The 24,656-nt window shown below is 36.1% G+C and overlaps 2 protein-coding genes across 2 annotated transcripts; one reads left to right on the forward strand and one right to left on the reverse strand.

Moving 5' to 3' along the window:
- On the reverse strand, nt 1-10,819 carry LOC128243869 (centrosomal protein of 72 kDa-like). The gene is made up of 13 exons (XM_052961849.1): nt 10,694-10,819; nt 8,892-9,057; nt 8,446-8,600; nt 8,109-8,267; nt 7,430-7,555; nt 6,883-6,929; nt 5,850-6,072; nt 5,407-5,585; nt 4,865-5,084; nt 4,493-4,707; nt 3,656-3,781; nt 3,294-3,397; nt 1-2,399 (listed from the first exon to the last, which is right to left on the reverse strand). The coding sequence occupies exons 1-13, from the start codon at nt 10,755-10,757 to the stop codon at nt 2,180-2,182; spliced, it is 2,004 nt and encodes a 667-aa protein (XP_052817809.1). The 5' UTR covers nt 10,758-10,819; the 3' UTR covers nt 1-2,179.
- Nucleotides 8,972-24,612, forward strand: LOC128243868 (DNA repair-scaffolding protein-like). Its single transcript, XM_052961848.1, has 18 exons — nt 8,972-9,022; nt 11,895-12,088; nt 12,465-12,652; nt 13,043-13,180; nt 13,616-13,806; nt 14,059-14,156; nt 14,433-14,625; nt 14,904-15,121; nt 15,689-15,753; nt 15,951-16,222; nt 16,659-16,799; nt 17,285-17,366; nt 17,939-18,136; nt 18,348-18,510; nt 19,196-19,330; nt 19,659-19,746; nt 21,073-21,181; nt 21,881-24,612. The coding sequence occupies exons 2-18, from the start codon at nt 11,899-11,901 to the stop codon at nt 22,043-22,045; spliced, it is 2,634 nt and encodes an 877-aa protein (XP_052817808.1). The 5' UTR covers nt 8,972-9,022; nt 11,895-11,898; the 3' UTR covers nt 22,046-24,612.
- The last annotated feature ends 44 nt before the right edge of the window (nt 24,613-24,656 follow it).

A 24,656-nucleotide genomic window follows, 5' to 3' on the forward strand; every position in this document is an offset into this window, starting at 1 on the left:
TTTTCAAACATATTGGACGGAATACTGATTAATACACATAATATATACATATAAATATTTATATAAATAAACAACAACAAAAATACATCATGTCTTGAATTATAAAATGTTTCTGTTAGCTCACATGACAAACTATGAGCATCAACTGAAATTTAATTCTTGTATGCAAAAACCTTGTTTTTATATTCATATTGCAGCTACATGGGGGCTTCATTTGTTTTTTTACTAAGTAAAAAATCCTTATCATGGTACAAAAATATGTGTACAAGAATTAAATTATTTATGTAGCTGCCAACAAATATACATCATAGTAATGTAGAATTATTTCCTAATGGACAAAAAAACATTTTTTTTCCCTATCTGCCTGTAGAATTTGTACAGAAATAAATTCTGTTGTTCATTATAACGAACATTTACTAGTAAAAACAGTGCTAAAAACACATATGAACCATGGATTAGAAACTTTCTTCTGTGTTTAGATTATTTGGAATACTTGAAGAGTGCCGGCTAAGGATTGTGGGTTAATTAATTCTTCAGACAGTTTCATCTTTATCAGCCAGGACTTTACATAGAATAATGTAAGTTCTGTGATCAATTATCTGACCTATTCAAACATTACTTAATTCCTAATTTATATCCATTTAAATAAGTCCATAACATTAAAAATACAAACTTTATAATTGCTTATTACACTGACATAGAAATAGTTTACTTGTCCATGCCAATTATCAAAAGAACTGACAGTGATCACCAATTGTCTCTAATTGAAGGACTGGCGGAGTTTCCCCCGATACTTGCTGACCGTGCCCGAAGTAGTGTGGGGAAATGATTTCTTCATATTGTTTCACCGCATAATATCAGGCATTTCCAATCCATGGTTTATATGTCAGTGATAAAGTGAATCATACATAACATGAAAAATAACATGATGCAAACTAGTTATAGGATAAAAGAACATGTATGTGTATTCTGTGAAAATATGAATTTAGATTTTCATACAATATGAATGTATTAGTAAATGAAATTGCACTTCAATCTGTATACATAAATGCATTAATGCTACAGGCATGCATGATTACATGTATATTTATATACGAGTATATGGTGAACTATCGATTTCAAACAGTATATTGTGGAGTTTTTCAAACGTATATTTAGGGAATTGTTACCTAGGTGAAGGAATCCACAAAAGGGTGAATACTGATAAATATGGCATCAAATAAATATTCAACATTTAATTTGTTGACAATAATTAGATACATTTTATTACTGAAGAAAACTACTACAGTAAGCCTCCATTCACAAATAATACCCACACAATTGTTTACAATCGTAACTTTATTATTCTGAGACAAGAAAATCACAAATCCTCAGGCCAGCCTTAAAAGTGTTTGGTTTGCAGTGGCTAGACCTTGACCTTTTCAGTGGGTCAGTAGTTTGGGAATTATATTACAGAGTGATGACTTGATGTTTACAAACAAGAGAACAATATACTTTTGCTTACCCCCGAGGTTATAAGAACCTACCATTGAAAACAAACAATTACATTTTAAGGATGGCCTAAGAATGTTATGTTTATAACTTGGGTACGTACAAGTCTTCAGATCACAAAATAAAGACACTGAGAAAGGATGCCAGGCCATCCAATACCTTCTTAAATAAGCACATTTGTTTTGACTAAATAATATAGAAGTCATCTTGACAGAGAAATAATGAATCTCTGCATATTATGTGAATACAATGAACTAAATCACAGACACAGCTTTGATTAGTAAACAAACAGTTTAAAACATGGTTTTAATGATTACTGACATTAATATCATGGTTGTTAGTTATACCCATCTTTTGACCAGCACCAGTAAAAAAACAGCCACAAACACAATAGAAATCATATCTGAAGTTTTCAAAAATTGTATCACAAACGCATTTTTCTTTGTTCCCAAAACCATCAAACAACAGCCCTTTGGGTCAGACACTTAACTTCACAAAATCAGACAATTATATACTTAAGTCATGATATGTAATAAATGCAATTATTAGGCAATTTTCAAGATATTACTTTTCTGAGTACACAAAAGTTTAAAACTTGTATTTGAGACAAAACTTAAAGCTTAATACCACCATATTTCCTCATGTCCTCCCTTCCCCACACATTACAACCAACACCTGACCGACCCCACTAAATATCACTGTCATACATGACAACGGAGGCGTTCCCCTCCCCCTTGTTTGCCACGCCACCACGTGGGGGCTGGCTGGACCCCTCATGAAGACTGGCTCCTCCTACGGTCTTCTTCAGCTGGTTATAGCTCCAGTTGAGCTGGGTGACCTCGTGTTGGTGTCGCTCCCGGGTCTCATCTAAGTCCTTCAACAGGTGGTCATTGGTCTGCACCAGGGATCTTCAATATCAGGTTCATATATAAGAAGCTTAAGGTGATTAACCCACTAACTATTTGTCTGATCATTCCATTTAATACCATTTAATTCCATTAACCATCATGTTAAAATTTTATTAATGGTGGTCCCATAAAGTTTTGGTAACATTTGAAAAGGTATTGTTTGCTTATTACTAACATGTAATATAAATGACCGAAAAAAACCCAAACATTTTTGATAAAGTACCTGTAATTGCAGTTTGTAATTTTGTTCTTTCAATTCACTTTAAGTCAGCCATGACAGGATCTATTTGACATTATTCAAGGCCAGAAAAGAGTGTTTGTAATATTATTCTTGGTATAATTTTTAAAACATTATATTCTGTGTAATTTTTTCCCTATTCTTACTCTGCACATAAAACTTATTCAAATGACATAAATACATATATTTGTGTATCCGATACCTTAAACCAGATAATGAATATTGCTGTACAAGTTTGTTGACAAAATAATGTATTGAATCCATATCCACTAGATGCATTTATTCCTGCAAGCCAATACTACAAACACCCTGGATGTGAATGCCTTAATTGGGAAGAGGGCAGAGAGTTTGTAACCTCCAAAACACCCCAGATATAACTGAAAACTCTAGTTTGCACTTAGTCTTACAATCTACAATCGAAACCCGTTGGCCTGATATCCCAGGAACCGGCCAAAATACTTGCAGCCTTGCGAATATCGAGCCAAGCGAGAATGCTCAAGTCAACAAGGAAATCGAGCCAACAGGTTGCCACTGAGTTCTACTTATGTGAATCATGCAGCATGGGGGAGAGCCCCGAACTTTCTCATAATTATTAAAAATATTTCCAATAGCATCCCCATCATTTTTACACTGCACGCCTTATTTGCTGGCCTTACTTGTGGGACTCCTGAAGCATGTGGGAGAGCTCTTGAAGCTGCTTCAGTTGCTTCAGCTGAATGGCCTGCCTCTCAATCTCGCGCTTCAACTGCTCATTCTGTGCCTGAAATACGCAGAATGTTTGTTAGTAAAGTATGACTCCTATGGAACGAAATATAGAATCCACAATTTAAAGCATTCTTCCAAAATGCCTTATGTCAAAATGTACTCAGAATGTGCTGGTATGCTTTGGTGGGATTTGGCTACCATACTTTCTGGGCTTCTATCTTTTCTGGAATGTAGGTCGTTTTCCAACCAGATATTTTTTCTACAACAATCATGTAACGATATTTGTTAAGCAGCATGTGACTGGTATTTTTACCTGTAAATTATCAAGGTGAGGCTGGGAGACAGACTGTGAGTTACTGAAGGACTCGTGCTGCTGCAGTTTCTGCTGGAGCCTCTTGTTATCCATGGCACATGTCTGCAGCTTGTCCTTCAACATCTCCTGTAATGACAACCAGGCACAGAGCTGAGCAATAAAGTAAGGATTAAGGAACATCTACTTCATGTGTTTGTACAAGTGTATGTCTTAATAGTGTATTTATCTTCCATAAAACATTAAAACATTCCAGATGTTCTTATTCAACATTTCCTCCTGGCCTATTTGATTTGTTGGTTCCGACAGACACATCTCTTCAAAAATCATAGCTAGAACACTCTGACACCTATTAGTTGCTGTGACAAGCCTAATCCAGGCAAGGGAATGCTTATAAAACTTACGTTAATTCCTCTCACTTTTGGCTCACTGGTGAAATTTTGCTTTTTTGGGGAACAAGTGTATGAAAATCGGATAACACTTTATTTTCATAGCACCGAAGGCAAATATTTCAGAGAGTTATATGATTTGGGTGATTTATGTACAATAGAATTTTAAATCAAGAGTTATGTGGGCTTACAACATGCAAAATCAGGCAGTCCAAAACAATCAATGATTCCATCTGAATTTTGAGAATTCCACCTTTGAAGAATGAAGAAAGAATTTTTGTTTAACAAAAAACCCTAACCCACCATAAGGCTGACTAACATCCCTTAGGAAATCCTTAAAAAAATACTGTCCTAAAATAATGAACTTAATGGCGAATTAAGGAATCATATGTTATAAATTGTAAGATAAGTTGCACTTCAGTCTTAAAACACCACTGGTATGTGCACCTACCACATCAGTAAAGGCCTTCTGTAGAGAAGCCTTCAGGTGAGCTTCGGTGGCAGCGGTGTCCTCTAGACTTGATTTTGTGAGGTCCTCGTTCCGCCGTAGTCGCCCATTCTCCTTCCGTATCTGACCCAGCTCAGCCCGCAGCTGCTGGATCTCGACACGCTTTGAGTCGTCCACCAGGGTCTTCAGGTAGTCATCTATTGCTCCATATGCCAGGGCTGGAAGGACAGAATATTAACAGTTATGCATTTATACAGAGATTAATTTACAATAAAACATCAAAACATTAAGCACACATAATCTTAAACTTTACATTGAATCAGATATACCATGTTAATGCCTTGTACCTTTTTTTCTGCTTCAGAAGCCACTTACTTTTAAACTTGTTGTTTTTATGGAGAGACTTAGATCCATTCCAGTATCGGTCAACAAGGTCTAGTATTTGGAAGAGGAAGAGACGTGATTCTGGGTTCTCCACACGGCCGGGCTGGCGTCCCCGGGTTGGGGCTGCATCCTCAGCAGTCCGGGCCTTGGGTCTCTCACTGGACAGGTCTCGTGTTCGCTCAACCACAGGTCCCTCACTGTCATCTCCATACTGAAAAACAATCGCAAGGTACCAAATGAACATTTTTACCTTCATTTTCCAGTTCCTAAATGAAAAATTTACCTTAGAGAAAATAACTTAAATGACATGTTTCAAAAGATAAAATTTGAAAACTACAAATTTCATTTTTTTTTAAAGGAATTTAAGGGCCTATCAACTGCATAAACTTGTTTTTATATAATAACACTTGTGATGCAGATGTTTTGGCTGTTCTTTCTGGAAACAATATTTTGAGTTTCATAATATCCAACCAGTGCCAAGCACTTAACCTAAATCTGTTGTCCAAACCGAATGTGAGAATCAATCAACTTACATTCAGCCTCTCTGGTGGTACACTGTATGACCTCCTGTTGGGGGCAGGGTTTGTGTCCAGGTCCTCCTCGGGGTACGCAGGCCCCACAGTACGCTCCAGTTGGACCCGGGTTGGTGGGGCAGGGTACACCCCCTCCCGCTCTGCCTCGGCTAGGTTAGACACAGAGTCCTCACCCTCACCTGCCGGCAGAACAAGACTGGTAAATGATGCAGGTCTACATTCAATGCAGTTGAACAATGTACAGCATTTGTAATACAATATATGTAGACAGGAAGTGCAGGTACTATTTATACAGACTAAGATTAAACTGGCTAAACCGAGAGGAAAGTATGGTAGAAAAGCAACTTAATAAATTTGGTACCAGGTATTTCAATGTCATATTGGAATAACCATATTACATCACACTTTCACTTATATCATGCATGTTTTTGCCCGTACCGTACCAGTTGGGTTAGGTGTGAAGTAGCCATGGCTCTTAAACTTGTTGTAAGCATCTGCTTCATCAGCAAACTCAAGGTTTGGGTCCTGTCGTCGGGACTGTCGGGGCCTCTCATCTTCATCAGTAACCTTCACATCCGGAATGTTCGGGTACTTCCTCTTGTATGCTGCTAGAACCTCATCCACTTCGTCATTGACCGATGGAGATGGTCCTGGCTTCGGAGCTGACTGTAACGGTAGTTTTCATTTATTAAAAAAAGTAATGGGTAGTCCTTGAACCAATGCAGGCATTTTGATCTATAAATACTTCACAATGCTTGACTTTCTGTAAGCATATACATACATGATAGAATATAATTACACCTTTTAGACCATCAAAACATTGGTTAAGATTCATTCTAATACATCAGGTAATATTATCAAAAGGGGAGCTTTTTCCATCTTGCATCTTTACTAGGGGTGTTTGATACATGTATTATCAATAAACCGATATAAAGAACAGAAGTAAAACATCAATACAAAGGGGCTATCACATTGATATTTTCTTGTGTTTTATGGCTTAATGTGTTACTGGTTTAAATGCATTTTCATTGTTATTGATAGCTATATTCACTGACATGTCTGTTATCATAAACAAAAACAAGAGTGTGATTACAGTAAACTTTTCAATAATCATGCTCTCATTAAAGCATAATTGGAGACAAACTTGTTACACTAAAGTCATAAATGACAAATAAATACATAACTAATATACGTTATTATCTTATGCACAGGGTTCCAAAAAACGAACATGAAATATTATGACTTGAACCAGAAAACTTAATAACTTACCATTCATCAATTATTTCTATTCTTCAAATGATACACGTATATCCCATCATGTATCGCGATGCACTGATGAAATATTAGGATATAACGCGATATGCTTTAGCAAATTTTATGCATCCTTTATCTTTACAGGTCCTCATATGAAAACTTTTGGGAGACAATCAATATAGAACAAAGGCGGAAATTCACGGCATAATCAGCAGCAGTTACCTTTCTCTCTGGCCCATCCTCTGGCTGCCGAGCAAGCTTCTTCAATCCTGTGTCAGAAGGTTTAATTCTTAGAATAAATGTAATACATGTTAAATACAGTCAAAACTCGCTATGTTGATGTCATTGGAATCTAGGGAAATACTTCGATATAACGAACATTCAATATAACTGAAATATAAAAGGTGTAAAGCTAAACCGAAAAAATCGAAAGGCGTTCAGCATAACCATAACTTCGAGATAACAGAGTTTTTACTGTATAATAATGAAAGCATTTCTCAACTAAATGTGATAAAACATTGGTTCTGAAGAAAAAATTATTGCTAAAATAATTCTGTAAATTAATCATTATGGATTAAGTTATTCTAGAGGCTTACTGTAGTCTTATTTATGAAGCAGTAGGACAACTAACCAATCAAGCAGACTAAAATTAATGAAAACAACAAGCTAAATCAACCCTCTTAATGACGCCAAACAAACTTATGGCAAGTTCTTTATCAATTACCAAATTTGCAAGCAAATAACTTTCAACAGCTTGTTTAGTGCCTACCATGTAGAGAGTAGTCCTCCATATCGGGTTGGTTAGTGTCGGAGCCTGTCAGGGGTCGTGGGCGGCTCAGGTCTCCGCCCGTACGGGCTATCAGGTCCAGTATCTCTACATCATCATCATCCAACACTAGAATAGGTGGTATCAGAGACCATTTACATACAAACCCTAATTCTGAATGAACACGAGGATTCATAGCCTCTATTCCTTTATATAATTGTAAAAGGATTTCAGACTTGAGCCTATTTAAAAATTGAGAAAGACTTGCAAACATATGGTTTTATTGAAAAGTGTAACAAATCTTTCTGAATTGTTTAACCTAAGTCTAAGCATGCTCATGTATTGGTACACCATTTAAATTTTATCAAGTATGCCAAAATAATATTTAGATTTCATAACATTGAATTTTGTCCCGATGCCTATAATAGCCTTGTGTTCGTAATATCCTTGAAAATTCACAAAAGCCTAAAACAGTTTTGTAAGGTTTAAAATTCAGGCTTAAAGCATATTTCAATCAATGAGTGTTGCAGAGTAAGGGTTTGATAATTTCTAATCATAAAGAAAATGCCATAAGTAATATTTAATGAGTGGAAAAGAAGCAACATTTTATCAATCATATTGTACTATGAGAAGTTTTTATGAAATGCAAAGTTACACCAATAACTCTTTCAAGTCAACCAACCTCTGCCGTTGCCCAAGTTTTTCACATGTTCAGCGCGAGGGTTTGGTGGTCTAGAGGGGGGCTCCTCCCTTCGGGGGTGAACAGTCATCTCTGTCGCCTGGCTGCTACTGAAGTGGATCAGGGCACCCTGTCTCTCCCGGTCACGAACACTCCGGTCATCTTTAACAAAGTGCAAGTATGATTAGACAGTGACAAATGTTTAAAATATTGTCATCAATAATGGACATAATAATCTACATTTTTTAAATGAATGTTATCAACTAGTTTATATTAAATTTCAATCTCAAAATGATTGATTTATTATATAACTGGACATATCTGAGCTATACACACCTACCTAGTTTCTGGAGATTAGGCAGCATGTGTATTAGGTATAGCCTATAGTCGGTCTCCGTACGGGTCACCGGATTTAACCTAAGGTCAAGCTCCTTCAAGTTTGGGTTGTGCTTCAACCTCTTAAGCTCATCCAGACTCTCAATGTTGTTGTAATAACTTAGAGGGTTAAGGCTTAACAAGTGTGAAATATCTAACAGACAAAATATCAAAGATGAAAATTGATTAAAAATGGTGCAAAGCCAAGCATTAACATAGAAGAACATACCTTACATAACAATACTAAGTGATAAAATCATGTTAAGAATTCTAAGTAATCTATAGTTATAAATACAACCTTAAGAGAACAGTTTCATTCTTTTACAGCCATACACATGTTATGATGTACTTTTTTCATAATATTATCAAGATAAGAGAGTTAAAAAAGACGGGGTGTTCATATAAGGATACAGGTTCAGTTTTTCCAGCAGTTTGAGATGTTCGAGTCCCTGTAGGGCAGAGACGTTGTTACGGGAGAGGTCAATGTGCTTGAGACGACTGAACTTGCGCAGTGATGTCCCCAGACTGACCACTTTCTCATGGTACGTCCCCGGTAATGCCAGAGATTTCACATCCTCTGAAAGACGAAACGTTTTTATATACATTTGATTACATGCATTACAATAATAGTTGCCCTTTACAGCTTCTCAATCAATATAATTGAATAACATTCATATTATACAACCATAATTAAATCCATTACAATATATTGTTATCAATTGTGGGTAAGAATAAGTCACCCATTTAGGATTTTAGCTCAGACGGTATGGCACTGTGCTAATGTTTCATGATGACACAAAAACATGTTTTTTAAAATTGTGCTATAATTTTACATAATTCAATAGAAATTTCGGCGATAAATCTAAAAATTAATTAATGAAATTATTTCTCCCTAAAATTATCCTCATTTGGAAAAGAAAGAAGTATTAAATAAAAATATTTTAAATAATTTTTTATATAAAACATCTCTTAATATATATATATGTACAAAAAAAAATATAAGATTACTTTATAATATTATACAGTTCATCAGTGTTCTCAATAAGAACCGGCTGCCGGCCAAAATGGACGGTTCAAATGGCAATAGGGCCAGTTCAAATTTGGAAAACTAAATAAATTTTCAGTAGAATAAGTAGAAGCTGGTCGGTTACTTTACTATTTGAGACGGTTCAACCGAAACTTATTGAGAACCCTGGAACTTTATGTGATGTGTATGTAGGAAAAAGGAGACATGAAACTCTAAGACCTAATAGTTCAAATTATAAAGTTAAAAAAAGATTAAATTTTGTAATGGTATGGGGACCTAATGTATTACTTTCATCCATGAAAATAGCATCGTCATTTATAAGTGTATGATTGAATTTGGTTCCCAGAATGCCTTCATTTTATAATGGTAAAATAAGCATGTTTTTAAATTGTTCAGATGCTATCATACTTGTCAAAATTTATTTCTTTGCAATGGGAGCTCAAATTTTAAATTTTGTATAATATATTAATTTATAACTCTGATTACTTGTTTAGCAATTTTTAATGCTTGATGGCAAACTATTGATAATAAACATGACTCGCCATAGGGAGTTATCAAACTTCTTTTATTTTTAACCTTATCTGTGCCTCTTGTTTCTTTCACAACCTTTACTAAAATTCTTGCAACTTGACATGCAAATGTCTACGTCCCCAGTAGGGGTTTGACATTAAATGGAAGATAGATACAAGTAGATAGATACCTAAATTTTATATATTTTTATTATTTATATATTAATATATTTATTTTATTATGAAGTACATTTCATTGGAACATAGTGACACCATAAAACATTTTTTTGTTTATAAAAAAAGGAAAATAAAGAGTTATTGATAATAAATATAAATCTGCAATAAAATAGTCAAACAAAAACATGTCCAAACATGAAAATTCATTACATTTTCTTGTATACAGCTATAAATTGTCATGCATATTTGTGACAAAAAAATCAAATACATGTAAATCCGTTTTGCAGAATACATGTATTTGAGACCTCTCACAAAACCGCATGTGGCCCGCTACAATATAACCAGTGGAATCATAAAAAGTAGCAACCACAATCTGACATTCGGTCCCCCAATTTTAGGTGCATACTAAAAAATGATTTACAGAGTATAAACCTTTAAAATGCATGCATATAAAGCTTTTACACTTTTTACACTTGTACGTGCATTGTAAAATGTTCTACCTAGGTTATCATGTTCCAAACCGACTCGATTTCTGATCAAATCTTCTGTCAGTGTCAGCGCCATGTTTTCAAAACAATGTTTATACCCGGCTCGTCTGCAGTATTTCAAGTGGATCAGGAACCAGTCAAAGACTGTTGAGTGCACCTATAAAATACTCTTCAATTAAAGATTTTTGCATTTTTTTGGACATTTTAACCATCCAAAGTTTTGTTCAACAACAACTGCGAATCAATGGTACGCTACATGTTGCATACTTTGCATTTTATGAAATACTTGCCATGTTATAAGCTTTTGTTTGTGATAAATTCAAACAATGACTCTGCTCTCAAAATTGTGATGAACTTCATGAATTTATTCATTATTGTTTCTTTGCCAGACTTCAGGGTCACTATTTAAAGTCAAGCAGTTAAAGGAGAGTAAACAAACGTTAACTCAACTACATTTATGCGCAGATGTGCAATATAATTGGTAAATCAATGTATTGTTATAATGGAACAGAAAGTATACACATTGATATTAGCAACACCGTCTCCATGGCCTAGTGGTTAAGGCGTCCGCCTACGGAGCAAAAGGTCTCTGGTTTGATCCCTGACCGCGTCTTACTGAAAGACGTTTAAAGTTGGTACAAGTAGATCTCTTGGCATTTAAAGGGTTGTGCTTGGAAAAGTGGTGTACTCAGTACTGGTTCAACCCTGGAAAGTTGTACCCTGTGCATGGGTGCTTTACACTGAGGATGTAAAGGAACCAAAGGGTCTCTTCGAAAAAGAGGGTATCGCACCAGGACTTCCTTGTATCCCATCACAAAAAGGACCCCATTGGAAATAAGTGCTTGCACTTTCACGGGGTATCCATGACCCCAAGGTCTAAAGAAATACATACATACATACAAAAAGTGTTGCACCTACATTGTACCAATCTGTGTAACATTTGATGATGTTTTTTTATAACAATTAAAACAATTTGAAAAGCTTCTGATTTCATAAAAATTAGGAGCAAGGGCAGTGGTGCAACAAGGACAATATGTCCTTTTGGCCTCTAAAAGGACAAGTTCAGTACGGAAACAGATTCACATTAGCCTTTACCTGTCTCCACAATCAAAGTGAACTTATGTTACTGTTTCATTGAACTATTTATGTTTTGATATAACAAAAATGTACTAACTTCCAAACTTATCATAACTGATGAGAATGTTTTTTGTAGGTTCATGATGTCCTTGTTTTCATCATTTGGTGATCGGGGTAAGCAGGACTGGGCCAATTGTGGTGAGGGTTTCTCAGACATGATTGAAGACCGGGAACCAGCCAGAAAAACAGGGAAAAAGAGAAAATCACGAGAACCAGCTTCATCCATGCATGGAAATATATTTGAAAAACTTGGCTTAGGGGAGCAAAGTGGTAAGTTTAGTTTTGTTTAATCTTATTTCAGTTGTTACTTGAAAGTCGTGTGAAATATATTTCAAATGTGATGCAGGGTAAAACATTAATTTAGAATGAATCAATAATTTACAAATAAAATGTATGTAATGGTTAAAGATTGTTAGTATGTACTTACAAAAAGAAATGGTTTCATGCAACAAAGTTGTTTAGTGGTCTGCATCTTGTTTATTACTGCCACTTGACCTGATTAAATAAATATATTGGAAAACTTGAGAAATACTGCCTTCTCATTGAATGAAATATAATGTTGACCAATAAGTATTCCAGGTAGTCAACTTTATATCCTTCCAGTTTGTTTTCTTAAAAGAAGAGATCATACATGCTATGTTCACAGGTGGGAGCATACAGTGGAGCTCAAGTGAAGAGGAAGGAAAAGCCACTGAGGCTCCTCCAGCTGCTCCTGCGTCTGTCAGCAAGAGGCTCCGAGCGACTGAGGCCCCTGTGAACAAGAGGCCCCGTCATGCATCCACATCAGCCTCCCGGCCACACAGGCAAACAAAGGCATTGTCAAACTCTGCAAAAGTGAGCAAACCACTATCCTGCTATTTTTAAGTTGTATGCATACATGTATTTGGTCTTGAGTAAGTGTCAGTTTGTCCCGGTATCAAAGTAAAATTTCGGCACTACATCATTTTCCTGCCAGGAGTTATGGCATGTACCATTTCATAATGTTTGGTTTTGGAAACATATAATGACTATTGGAGGTATTTTCAGGAAATCATTGTCTCTAAAATACATGTCAGTTTACATCCTTGTAATGTTGATTATTAGAAATGATCATTTGGGAATGATGATTAATTTTAAGATTATAATGTTCCCAAATAAGATCATGTTCCAACATTCAAATTCAAACAGAATTGCGGAACCTGTGTAAGAGACTTTCAAGTACTGGTATATGTTTTATGATTACAGAAAACATCAGTTGGAAAGGACTCATTTAAAGCAGACACACTGTCTAAAGAGACCATGTGTTGTGACTCAGTTGCTAGTAGGGAAGCAGAGATAGCGGGCTTTGATTCAGATGATGACAATAGACTGGTAGTGGATCTGGTGAGAACTTTGTGTTTTTCTTAATTTTATATAAGTTTTTGTTCAACATATGCTCAATGCAAAATTATTGCAAACACTGTCTGAATTGCTCATGCCATTTTAAATTGGTTTTGTATTTTACAGATCTATGCATATTTCGGGTTCTGATCTTACCCTTAATTAATTCAGAAAAACTTTAATCTTACATCCAATTTGTTTTGGCAATTTTAAATATAAATGACGTGATAATAAAGTCCTTCAGCACTTATCAGTCATGAATATGATTTTGTTGATAATTATGATATAACTGTGTTAAATAGATGTTGCATGACTTGTTAACTAAGTATTGGTTACACTAGCACTGCAAATTTCAAAACATTAATTGAATTCTTGTATTTGTAACCCATTAGTTGTTTCATTTTCTGAGAAATGTCTTGTGTGCATATAACCTTCCAGCCAGAGGAAGAAGCTGAGAGCCAGCCCTCCATATCAAGTGTTGGATCTCCAGAGAAGCCGGGCACCAGTAGTCGAAGGACTGCCAGTGATTGGCTGCAGTCCATTCAGCTGACCACACCCACAAAAACTGCTGACCAATCACAGACTGAAGCTCCTGATGACTCAGCAAAGAAGAAAAAGAAACAGAACAAGTAATTAAAAGGATAGAAAATTAAGATTATAATAATGTTTGTATGTATTTGATATGGGTTATTGGATCAAAATGTGCAGGAGCTTATGATAAACAAATTTTTATTTTCTTGCTATTGTGGAAATGTTATTTTATCCTAATTTAAGCAATCTACATCTGTATATTCTGTTCTGAGAATGATCAAGAATTCAAACGCTTCTTCATGCAGTACATTATTTGTCTCCAAAGATCCTAACATGATTGGTTCCTTCAGGTCTGGGCTGGCCGGTCAACTGGCTCGTATTCAGCAGCGTGAGAGATCGGCCGTGCGTATGTGGAGCCACCAGCGCGGGAAACCTTCACCTTCACAAGGTCTGCACATTTGTAACTTATGTTCTGTCCTTTCTAAAACTTATCCCAATGTAAATGTGCTGGTAATATGTATGTTCTTAACACATAATTAAACACAAGTCCCTCTTGTCAGGATGATTAAAAAATGTTTTGTTTTTTTTTATTAGGATTTTTTTCCTAAAATATTTACTAGATTGCATTTGGAATGGCCGAATTATATCACAACTTGTACCGTTGGTGGGGTGCTATTCTAAGACATCTTAAAAACTTATTTATACCTTCATCACCTTATCCCAGATTCTCGGTCAGTGACAATGGAGGTGCTAGGACTGGAGACAGTGTGTTCCCTGCAACTGGCCAGATGTCGCCCTGCCCTGCCTGTTCCCAGTTCAGAAAATACCCCATCCTCACAGCTTGTACTGTTTCCTGACCCTCAGGCGCAGCAGCTTTCACTGAGCGTGGGTGCCAGGTTGAAGATATACCCTCCATGGTGAGCTATATGGACAGTATCTTGTTTTGATTGTTGCATGACATCAAATCAACATGTGTTAATGGCCTGAACAACTATGACTTGAACTTATTATTTACAGCAAACCGTCAACCATTGATTTACTCCTTATTAAGAATGAATGGTAGAAGCATTAAAGATGAATGAACAAACTGTAATTTGCAAGTAAAGCTTTATTAACATGTCCTGGATGTTTTTAGGAAAAAAACTTTTTGGAAATAATATGTGAAGTGTATGGATTTATTTTATGTGTATGGCAGGCAGCAGTTGGAGCTTGGAAGGTCTCAGCAGGTGTTGCTGTGTACCCGCTACTGCCAGTTGCTCACCCCAGAAGACCCTGCCCCACCCCCTGGGGCCAACACAGATACACCAGCCTTGCTTTCCGTGGCTGCAGACCAGTCAGATACCCACACCTCCACCACCACAACTCAGTACACTGCCCCTGTCAAGCTGACATGGAACTGCCCTTGTGTTCAAGGTTACTTAATATTATACTCGAGTTATTTGTCTCTATATTATGCCATATGCCTTTGTTTACTTTCTGAAACAACAATTAATCTGTTTTGAAATAATTCCTTAATATATATCTGTATTTAATGCCTAGTTTAAGCCTTCTATAAGTGACCCCCCTCAAAACAAACAAAAACAAAAAACAAACTGTGTACAGTACACAACCTCTGTTTATTGATCTTAATCTACTTGCCTTGATCCCTCTTATCAGATCTCCAATCTGAGTATCCTGCTGTGCAGTTTTGGATGTTTTATTATAGAAATGGACCCTAAATGGCCCTGAGCCAATAAACGAATACACAGGAAATTGGCCCCTACTGTGACACCAGTGCAATTAGCAGGAGATGCACAGCAGGGGATTATCATGCCAAACATTCCTTAAACTAGGCCTTTAAACACTTTAAAAAGAGTTAAAAGTATGTTTTAACAATGTTAAACAATCTACAATATATGAAGTACTGTTATGTGTATAAGATGAAGTTTAAAGTGTACTTTAGCACATATATTTGAGCCACTGACATGTTTTATGTTTAAGGTTTGTGTAGGAACATGTCTCTGTGCCCAGCTAGTCAGTTTCCAACAGCTCCTGGCCTTATACAGGTATTTTCACACTTGGGATGGGTATTTGATTAAAGGGAACTATTATAATGATAAAATCTTCACTCATTTTTATGTTTATCTTCTTACTTTAAAAGTTTCTCATACAAATAGTTCAGTACAATCTGAATCATGTTTAAACGTCATAAATTTGCAAGTTATATTGATACATTTTGTTTAAATGATGAAAACATTTTCAGGAACCATCTTCATCAAAGTCAAGTAGCAATAATCCTCAGGGTAAAGATACAAATTCAAATGTGCTAAAATCCACTAGTCATCTACATACTGTGTCCACTAGGGGGAGTAACTCCACAGTGGATTGCTCCTCAGGGAAGACTGTTTGTGACTCCATATTGGAGAGTATTCAGGGGAGGTCACTTGAGGAGGAGGATAGTTCATCACCGGTGCTGCCTTTCAGAGCTCATGTGCACAGATGTGTCATCCAAAAAACAGAAAATGGGAAAAAGAGGTACTTTTATTGGATGATGCTTAAATACATTTATTGTATTTATCTGTTATGGTCTGCTTGTGCTTTCTTGTATATGTTTTACTGTATAAGAATGACCGTGAATTGGCACAAATAATTAGAATTAAACATGTATCGTAAATAAATTGAGATAACAATTTTTGGTTACCAAAATTTTTGATAAAACAACAGGGCCAGTATTCATAAATCATCTTAAGTCATTTTCTAAAGTTATGTATCACACTAGTCATATGATATAATAACTGAATAATTTGTAATATACCTGCATTTATACTAGAAACACTAATAGTTGTCTTTAAGTTTGGTTAGGAAAATGTTAGAAAAGAACTTAAAATATTTTATGTATACCAGCACAGTACATTTCTATGCCAACTACACTTTTACCGAGTAGTTTATATTGTTTGTTATGTCTTGCCAGGGTGTGTATGTTTGTGGAGGACCCGGTTGGGCTTGTCTGTCAAGTTCTTTTGTCAGGGGAGGGTGTGGTTGTCGATGAAATTGGCGGCCATACAGCAGAGTTCTCAGGGCTGATTGTTCAAGACAGACTCACCAGGGACAGGTATGATAGCTCTTGTGATACTGTAACATTATGCTTTAAGTACTTGAGTTAATGAGACAGACGGACGGAGGGTCATACAGCAGAGTTTCAAGGCAGCTGGCTAGGCTGATTGGTTTATATGGCATGTCATTTCTTATCACTTGAATGAGATGAATGCTGATAGCTTTCACTTGAATGTATTTCCTGAGTAGAAAAAAGTACTGGTGTCCATTATAAGAGGCCAAAACAAGTGACCCTGGTGGTCATGGGGCTGTAACCTGTAAACTATAGTCTATATGATACTGTCTAAAGACTTTACAGGGATTGGTAGAAGTCTCTTGTATGGTCAATAACTTGGGGAATCTTTGGACAGACTGTCAGGGTCAGAGAGATTGGGATAATACAGCTGTTGGCACAGGATAGATTGGAACCTCATGATTGTCATTTTCTAATTTTATATGCATATATTTCATATATTGACTTTGACATGTTACATTACTATGTAGATCTGAGGCAGTGTTTTCCATGGTGGACAGCCTGTGGTCGGGCAAGAGAAAGGCTGTCAGCCAGGACAGTGCCTCCTCACAGGTACCATAATTATGATACTGACACATGGTAAAACATCAGCTTAAACTTATAGCTTTATTCTTTGAGAACTCTTTTATTCTACTGAAGCAATAAGGGCATGGATGGGTACATATTTTGCACCAGATACCTGTTCATCAATCACCAAAGGGTACCCATATTTAAATTTCATGCTGCTGAATAAACATAACATGGAGTAGTAAATACATGTGCACGGTTTCTTTCCCTTTTAAAGCACCACTAAGTAACAGTGTGACATTGTTGGAATCAAAAACAAGAACAGTTCAGAAGTATTTTTAAGTGATTGTCAAATGAAAACATGAAATTTGTTTAATATTCTTAATACATGAAAAGAATTGAAAAAATAATGTCTATTTTAAATTGCTGTATTGTATATTAAATTGCTGTATTGGTTGGGTATTGGGTACTTTAATTGTACAAAGTTTTATCGAATAAGTTTCAAAATCACTCTGGTTTTTACATACATTTAAATACAATGTTTTTGAAAGGAAAATCTTATTGACACACATACATCCAAGCGACTACATTATATGTCCTGCTTCTGTAATTTCCAGGTGGAGAGTGGTGAAGGTCAGGGCTTCTGTTATGTTGTGTCAGACAGTGAAGAGAGCCCAGGGAAGGTGTCCCCCTGCCCTAAACCCCTGCTGAAGTCCATCCCACTAACCTTTACCCCCTTGGCCTCCCTCCCTGGAGCACTGCAGTCAGGACAGAGGCGTAACACACAGGCCAGGCTTCTCTATCTCCACACACAGGTAGGTTTGATATACATTGATATATTAGCTAGTTTCACATATATGTGCTTTGGAAATGATAATTCAGAAAACTGTTAGCATATTAATGACATGACTTTAATCGATTGTCTGTTTTATTATGTAGAAAAATGAGATATTTATTGTAAGAATCATACATTATGTCATCTGTGTGATCCGTTTTTACTATTCCTTAACCACATTGGATGTACAGGACACTGCCAAGTGTGGTTACACAATGTATGTCTGGGATGGGAGCATAAAGGCACCACAGGGTTACACCAGGGTTAAAGCCTCCCCCGGGCTCTACTTTCCAAACTGGCTTACAGCCGCATCGGGATCCACATGTGTATCACTCCTAGATCTCACACAGCAAGGTAGGCTTACATTTCTACCATAGAGGGAAAATGTGGGGAATATTAATGCAGTACTTCTTCAATATCAATTATTGTTTTATACTTTATCTACGATAGGGTGAGAGTAGGAAGCAGATACACGGTTATAAAGTTCAGGAGTAATCCTGAACTCAGGATTGAGAGCTTTTAACTTAAGACTATTGATCAGGGCTGTTCCATTTAAACATATAACCCCCCCCCGGGGGAAGGCACCTTTAATTTATACCACCCCCCTACAGAAGCAAATTTATCCTTGTGGGTCAAAATCAGTGAAAAAAGACACCCACCTTTATACTATTTAAATAATTGCCTTTCCCCCCGTGGGTTATATGTTTTACTGGAATAGCCCTCAGATTAAGGTGTCTTGACTGGTCTGCATTTTTTTGCTTGGATGCTTGCACCGAAAATGGGTACCTTGAAATGAATTTGAATAACTTTGGAAATAATATTAAAAGGGGATGGAGCCCCTTTTACCCTGCTTTGGGCATGAATCATTCATACTCACACAGACCCGCGGCTATAGTTCATGGGGACAATTATCACCTGTTAGAACTGCTGTATTGTAGAACAATCAACTGAAAGTTTGTTAAAGAGGTGTTAAATTCTTAATTGTGCTAGGCATCCAAAGTTGATTATGTAGCTTTATAATACCTCAAATATATTACAGATGGCATGTACCTGGATGAGTATAGTTCAGTGCGTGAATTGAAGCAGCCACCTAGAGCCCTGAAGTCCCTGTCCTCTGTCCGCCTACCTGCCTTCCAGACCAGCATGTCTGCTGGTGACCTCTGTACTGTGCAGGGTAAGAGATTGTGTGTAAATTAATTATGATTTTTTCATATCATGGTGACTGACTGTTGCTGATTTCAAAATTTATAATTGGACTTCTTTGTGGAGTTAGAATTAAGTAGTACATAATCTCTTGTATTCTAAATGTAAGAAGCTTGCTACTGTGTTGTTAAATAGCATCTATGAATCATATGCTGAATTTGTTAATGTTACATTTATCAGTACTGTATGTGAGACAATTTAGTACGTAAATTTTGGAAAAGATAATGTTTGTATATAATAACAAATCATGTTGATTGATATAAACTTGAATAACCACTGACAGAGTTTCATTTTTGCAGGCACAATAGTTGAGGTAGATGAAGAGTCTGCATACAGCTGGGAGGTGTGTGTGCACTGTGGTAGTGACCAGCTCAACACTCATTTAGGGTAAGTTGGGGTGGGAGTTGGGAAGGAAGGGAGGGGGTTTGACTTAGGGTAAGTTGGGGTGGGAGTTGGGAAAAAAGGGAGTGTAAGTTTGGGTTGAAAGTTGGGAAGTGAGGAGTAGGGGGTTTAACTAAGTGTAAGTTTTGTTTTGGGAATTGGGAAAATAGAGAGTAGGGGGTTTCACTTAGGGTAAGTTGGGGTGGGAGTTGGGAAAAAAGGGAGGGGGTTTGACTTAGGGTAAGTTGGGGTGGGAGTTGGGAAAAAAGGGAGGGGGTTTGACTTAGGGTAAGTTGGGGTGGGAGTTTGGAAGGAAGGGAGTGTAAGTTTGGGTTGAAAGTTGGGAAGTGAGGGAGTAGTGGGTTTAACTAAGTGTAAGTTTGGTTTTGGGAATTGGGAAAATAGAGAGTAGGGGGTTTCACTTAGGGTAAGTTTTGGCTGGGAATTGGGGAAATAGAGAGTAGGAGATTTCACTGAGCGTAAGTTCTGGCGCGGGGTTGGGAAGAGGTTGGGGATGAGAGGAGTTGGAGGTGTGTGTTTACTGTGGCAGCCACAATCTCATTTTCTCTCTGGGTAAGTTCGGGCTGGGGGTTGGGAAGAGAGGGAGTTGGGGATGAGTGGGGAGGGAGGTGTGTGTTTACTGTGGCAGCCACAATCTCATATTCTCTAGGTAAGTTTGGGTTTTGGTTTTGGATGAGAGGGAGTGGATGATGAGTGGGGAGGGAGGTGTGTGTTTACTGAAATGTGTACACTGTGTTGGCAACCACTTCAACACTCACTCAGGGTGAGGTTTTGTGAGGAGATGGGGAGAGGGGGTGAATGAGAGGGGAGGGAGGTGTGAACGCTGTGGTAGCAACTAGGGACTCAGCAATTTGGTACTCCTATTGCATACTCTAATTTGCATTCTCCTATTTTAATACTGCCATTTCATACATGTATTTGAACACCTATTCAATTATTCTAATTCTAATTGATAATCCTATTTCATTCTCCTATTTGATACTCCTATAACCATTTCCTATTTGATACACCTATTTAATATTAAAAGTTGCTGTTCCTATTTCATGCTCCTATCTCATTCACCTATCTGGTACTGCTATTGAATTGTCCTATTTTATACTCCTTGCATTCTCCTGTTTTATTCACCTATTTCATGCTCATATTCTATACTAATATTGAGTACTACTTCCTCATAAGCTGTTTTCAAAACCCTATATTAAACTCATATTCATATACTCTTTTCATTCTCCAATTTCATTATCATAAAATATTATTTCAAAGTCCTATTCCATACTCCTATACTCATATTTCATTGATAATTGCCCTCTGTAGGGAGATTCAGTGTACAGCATGTAAGGGAATGATGGCTGAGGGTATCACCAGGATGAAGATGGAGGTCATCGTCTCCTGTAGCCCGTCTGAGGCCACTGTACGGCTTAATGTAAGTCAAGAATACACTTCTTTTATAAATGCTTGCGTGGTGAATCATCTTCATTAGCATGCCTTTTTTACCAAAGATGTAGTTGTGTAATGTCATAGATTATGAGTCTTCGTAGTGATGGGGTGCAAAATCCTTTGGTCATAATTAAAAAACCTTAAATATTAAAATGAAACTTGGTACACACTGTTAACGTGACATTTATAATACACACAGATGTAGCAAAAGACTACCACTTGGTTTAAATACTTATTAAATCATGCCAACAGAGGGAAATGGATAAACATTATAATCTGCTTCTTGTGTTCTTGCTTTGTGTTCATGATAAATGTCTAAGAATCATGTGGCATGGTTGATAAAAACTTTGGCCATAACCATAACTAAAAACATCATTAGAGATATTCATGTTTAGTAAGTTTCATAACTCTTGCTTTAATTATTATTGAGTTATGACCCCTGATTGACTGAAATAACAAACAGGCGAGCAATTGGATATACTTGTGTGCTATTGTAATAAAATATCCTTTCCTTAAAGATATAAAGTGATTGATACTTTAATAACAATAAACAATAATAATAATAACAATTCTACTGGTAATCAGGAAAACTAGTTACATAAACAATCGATTGGAGAAAGTTGTCCAATACCACTGAGCAGTATGTACCAGGATGTATCCAGATATCTTCATAAATGTGTTTCAGTTGCTACAGTCAACCATAGAGAGCCTGTTGCCAGCAGATGAGGAGGATGATGAAGGCTACGAGCTCTCCAGTGTACTACACAGGGCCCTGGGGCCCCTCCCCTGTCATGTGACCAGTCAGTCACCCAGCCCCGCCCTACTATCCCAGATAGAGCCCCTCTCATAGAACTGGTGAACAACAAGGGGATATAAGCTCTCCCTGTACAAGGCCCTGGAAATCATGATAGCACTGTACCTGTGCATGTTGTTTTAGTCTGTTAGGCTTTAGTTTAAGTTTACCTAGAAAGTAAAGTATAACCCTAAACTGCCTTGGTTTTGAAAGTCAAACCTGTTAAACCAAAGCAAAAAATACATAGCAAGGCATAAGTCAATTCGCAATATCATGTCAATTGTTTGACTAAGAAGCTGTAAATCCATGTAAACAGCAATGTTCATTGAAGGATTTGTGTGTATTATATAAAAATACAACCATTAAAACAGTTTGGAATTCAGCCTAGCTTGAAACATATTCAAACATATTTTTTCTTCATTTAACTGTGATAATGTCTGTGTTGTCTGTTGTTTTTGTAGTTATTTCTTTTGCATGTGTTACAAGTTCCCTTAAAATACTTGTACTTAAAATTGGCGTGCTTTAGTTTTTTAAAAGGCATTACATGTCATTTGAAAATGAATTTATTTAAATTATACTCTATGTAATAGTTACTGATCTTGCTACCTGAGTTACTGAAAGTATACATAATTGCAAATTGTGAGCTGTATCATTTCAATCAAGAGTGTTATGGGTTAAGTATGTGTTCTGTACCATGTTGTCAGGAGCAACGTTCAATAACTAGCTTCATATAAGTGAATAGCATGGTAAGTTATCACATGATAGTAATTGCATGGTTAAGCTCCACCTACTTGTTATCTTCCCGATATGGGAGTTAACGCATAGACAACGACAATGAAAATATTATTCAACATAGTACTAGTAGAAGTTAATGAATTGATAATAAAATATATCCACTTGATCTTAAGTGGAGTAATACAGCAAGTTGTCAGGAGCACAATATTTAACTGCACCAAAAAGAAAGCAGAAATGTTCATGTAAAAATAACTTTTAATACATAAGCTTAAAACAGTATTTAAATGTCAGGTTAATTCAATGACTTAAAGTATATTCATCACATTGTAAGGTGAAATAAGAGGGACTCAGCATGAACCAAATGTGTATACTATAAGATAAAACTGATGTTATACCAATTCTGGCACATTGGGAAAGCAATGGCTTTTTGTGTGGTTATCTATAATGAAGTTCTATGGAAATGACAGAAGCACTCTGAAGACCACTGAAAGTTGTTCTGCAAAGGTTAACACACCTGATATCAATGATATGAGTTGGCATGTGTAATAAGATAAGATTGATTTAAAGTGAGCAAGGCAAGATACAATAAACATGAGCTTGCAAAGTTTTTTCTTTACAACAATGGAGTAAAAAGTGAATTAATTCATCCTAGTGCAATACTGTTTTTCCATGTGTTCATATAAAGTTTTATTAAAAATCCACTATCGTATTATTTTCTGGGTTCTCATTATGAGCTAGTGTACTCAACTATGACCTTCATTATATCTATGCTTATCATTATGAGCTAGTATTTTTTACATTGACCTTCATTAAGAGCTAGTGTATTTGACACCGACCTGCATTTTGTCTAAGCTTCTAATTGTAAGTTAGTATATTTGTCAATAACATCTTTTATGTATCTCCTCAGCATGAGCTAGTATATTCGTTATTGTACTTTATTATGTTTAATTTCATTATGAGCTAGTATTTCGACATTTACCTCTATTATGTCTCTTGACATTATGAGGTAGTACTTTAGAATTTACATTTCTCTTCTTATTATGAGCTAGTATATTTGTTACTGACCTTTATTATATCTATGCTTCTTATTATGAGCTACATGTAGGATATTCGTCATTGATCTTCATTATGTTTATGCTTCTTATTATGAGCTACATGTAGGATATTCATCATTGATCTTCATTATGTTTATGCTTCTTATTATGAGCTAGTATATTCATCATTGATCTTCATTATGTTTATGCTTCTTATTATGAGCTAGTATATTCATCATTGATCTTCATTATGTTTATGCTTCTTATTATGAGCTAGTATATTCATCATTGATCTTCATTATGTTTATGCTTCTTATTATGAGCTAGTATATTCATCATTGATCTTCATTATGTTTATGCTTCTCAATATGAGCTAGTATATTCATCATTGATCTTCATTATGTTTATGCTTCTCAATATAAGCTAGTATATTCATCATTGATCTTCATTATGTTTATGCTTCTCAATATAAGCTAGTATATTCATCATTGATCTTCATTATGTTTATGCTTCTCATTATGAGCTAGTATATTTAACATTGACCTTCATTATATCTATGCTTCTCATTATGAGCTAGTATAGTCATCATTGATCTTCATTATGTTTAATTTCATTATGAGCTAGTATTTTGACATTTACCTCTATTATGTCTAGTCTTCTTATAATGCTACGGTTCTCGGCCATCATGGCTGTGTGTGTACTGTTGATTTCTAGCAATAATTATAGGACAATATAATTTTATGTTCTTTTAAACTGTAAATCTTTATTCTTCTTAACACTAATGGAGTAAGGCAGCATTTATTTTGTGTGTTGTTAATGTGTTAATTGTATTATAATAAAAAGTTATTGATATTATGTTTGTTTTTGTCAATATCTTTTACCATGAATATATCAGTATG

Source organism: Mya arenaria, chromosome 8 (assembly GCF_026914265.1).
Source record: "Mya arenaria isolate MELC-2E11 chromosome 8, ASM2691426v1".
NCBI lineage: Eukaryota > Metazoa > Mollusca > Bivalvia > Myida > Myidae > Mya > Mya arenaria.

Bases quoted from the DNA above. Each gene is read 5' to 3' on its own strand.
- LOC128243869 (XM_052961849.1), bottom strand. From the start codon at position 10,757: ATGGCGCTGACACTGACAGAAGATTTGATCAGAAATCGAGTCGGTTTG. The intron at 5,085-5,406 runs GTAAGTTGATTG...ATTGTTTTTCAG, and splicing joins TACCACCAGAGAGGCTGAAT to TATGGAGATGACAGTGAGGG. The intron at 3,782-4,492 runs GTAGGTGCACAT...TTGTCATTACAG, and splicing joins AGAAGGCCTTTACTGATGTG to GAGATGTTGAAGGACAAGCT.
- LOC128243868 (XM_052961848.1), top strand. From the start codon at position 11,899: ATGATGTCCTTGTTTTCATCATTTGGTGATCGGGGTAAGCAGGACTGG. The intron at 15,754-15,950 runs GTATTTTCACAC...AAACATTTTCAG, and splicing joins CAGCTCCTGGCCTTATACAG to GAACCATCTTCATCAAAGTC. The intron at 18,137-18,347 runs GTAGGTTTGATA...TTGGATGTACAG, and splicing joins TTCTCTATCTCCACACACAG to GACACTGCCAAGTGTGGTTA.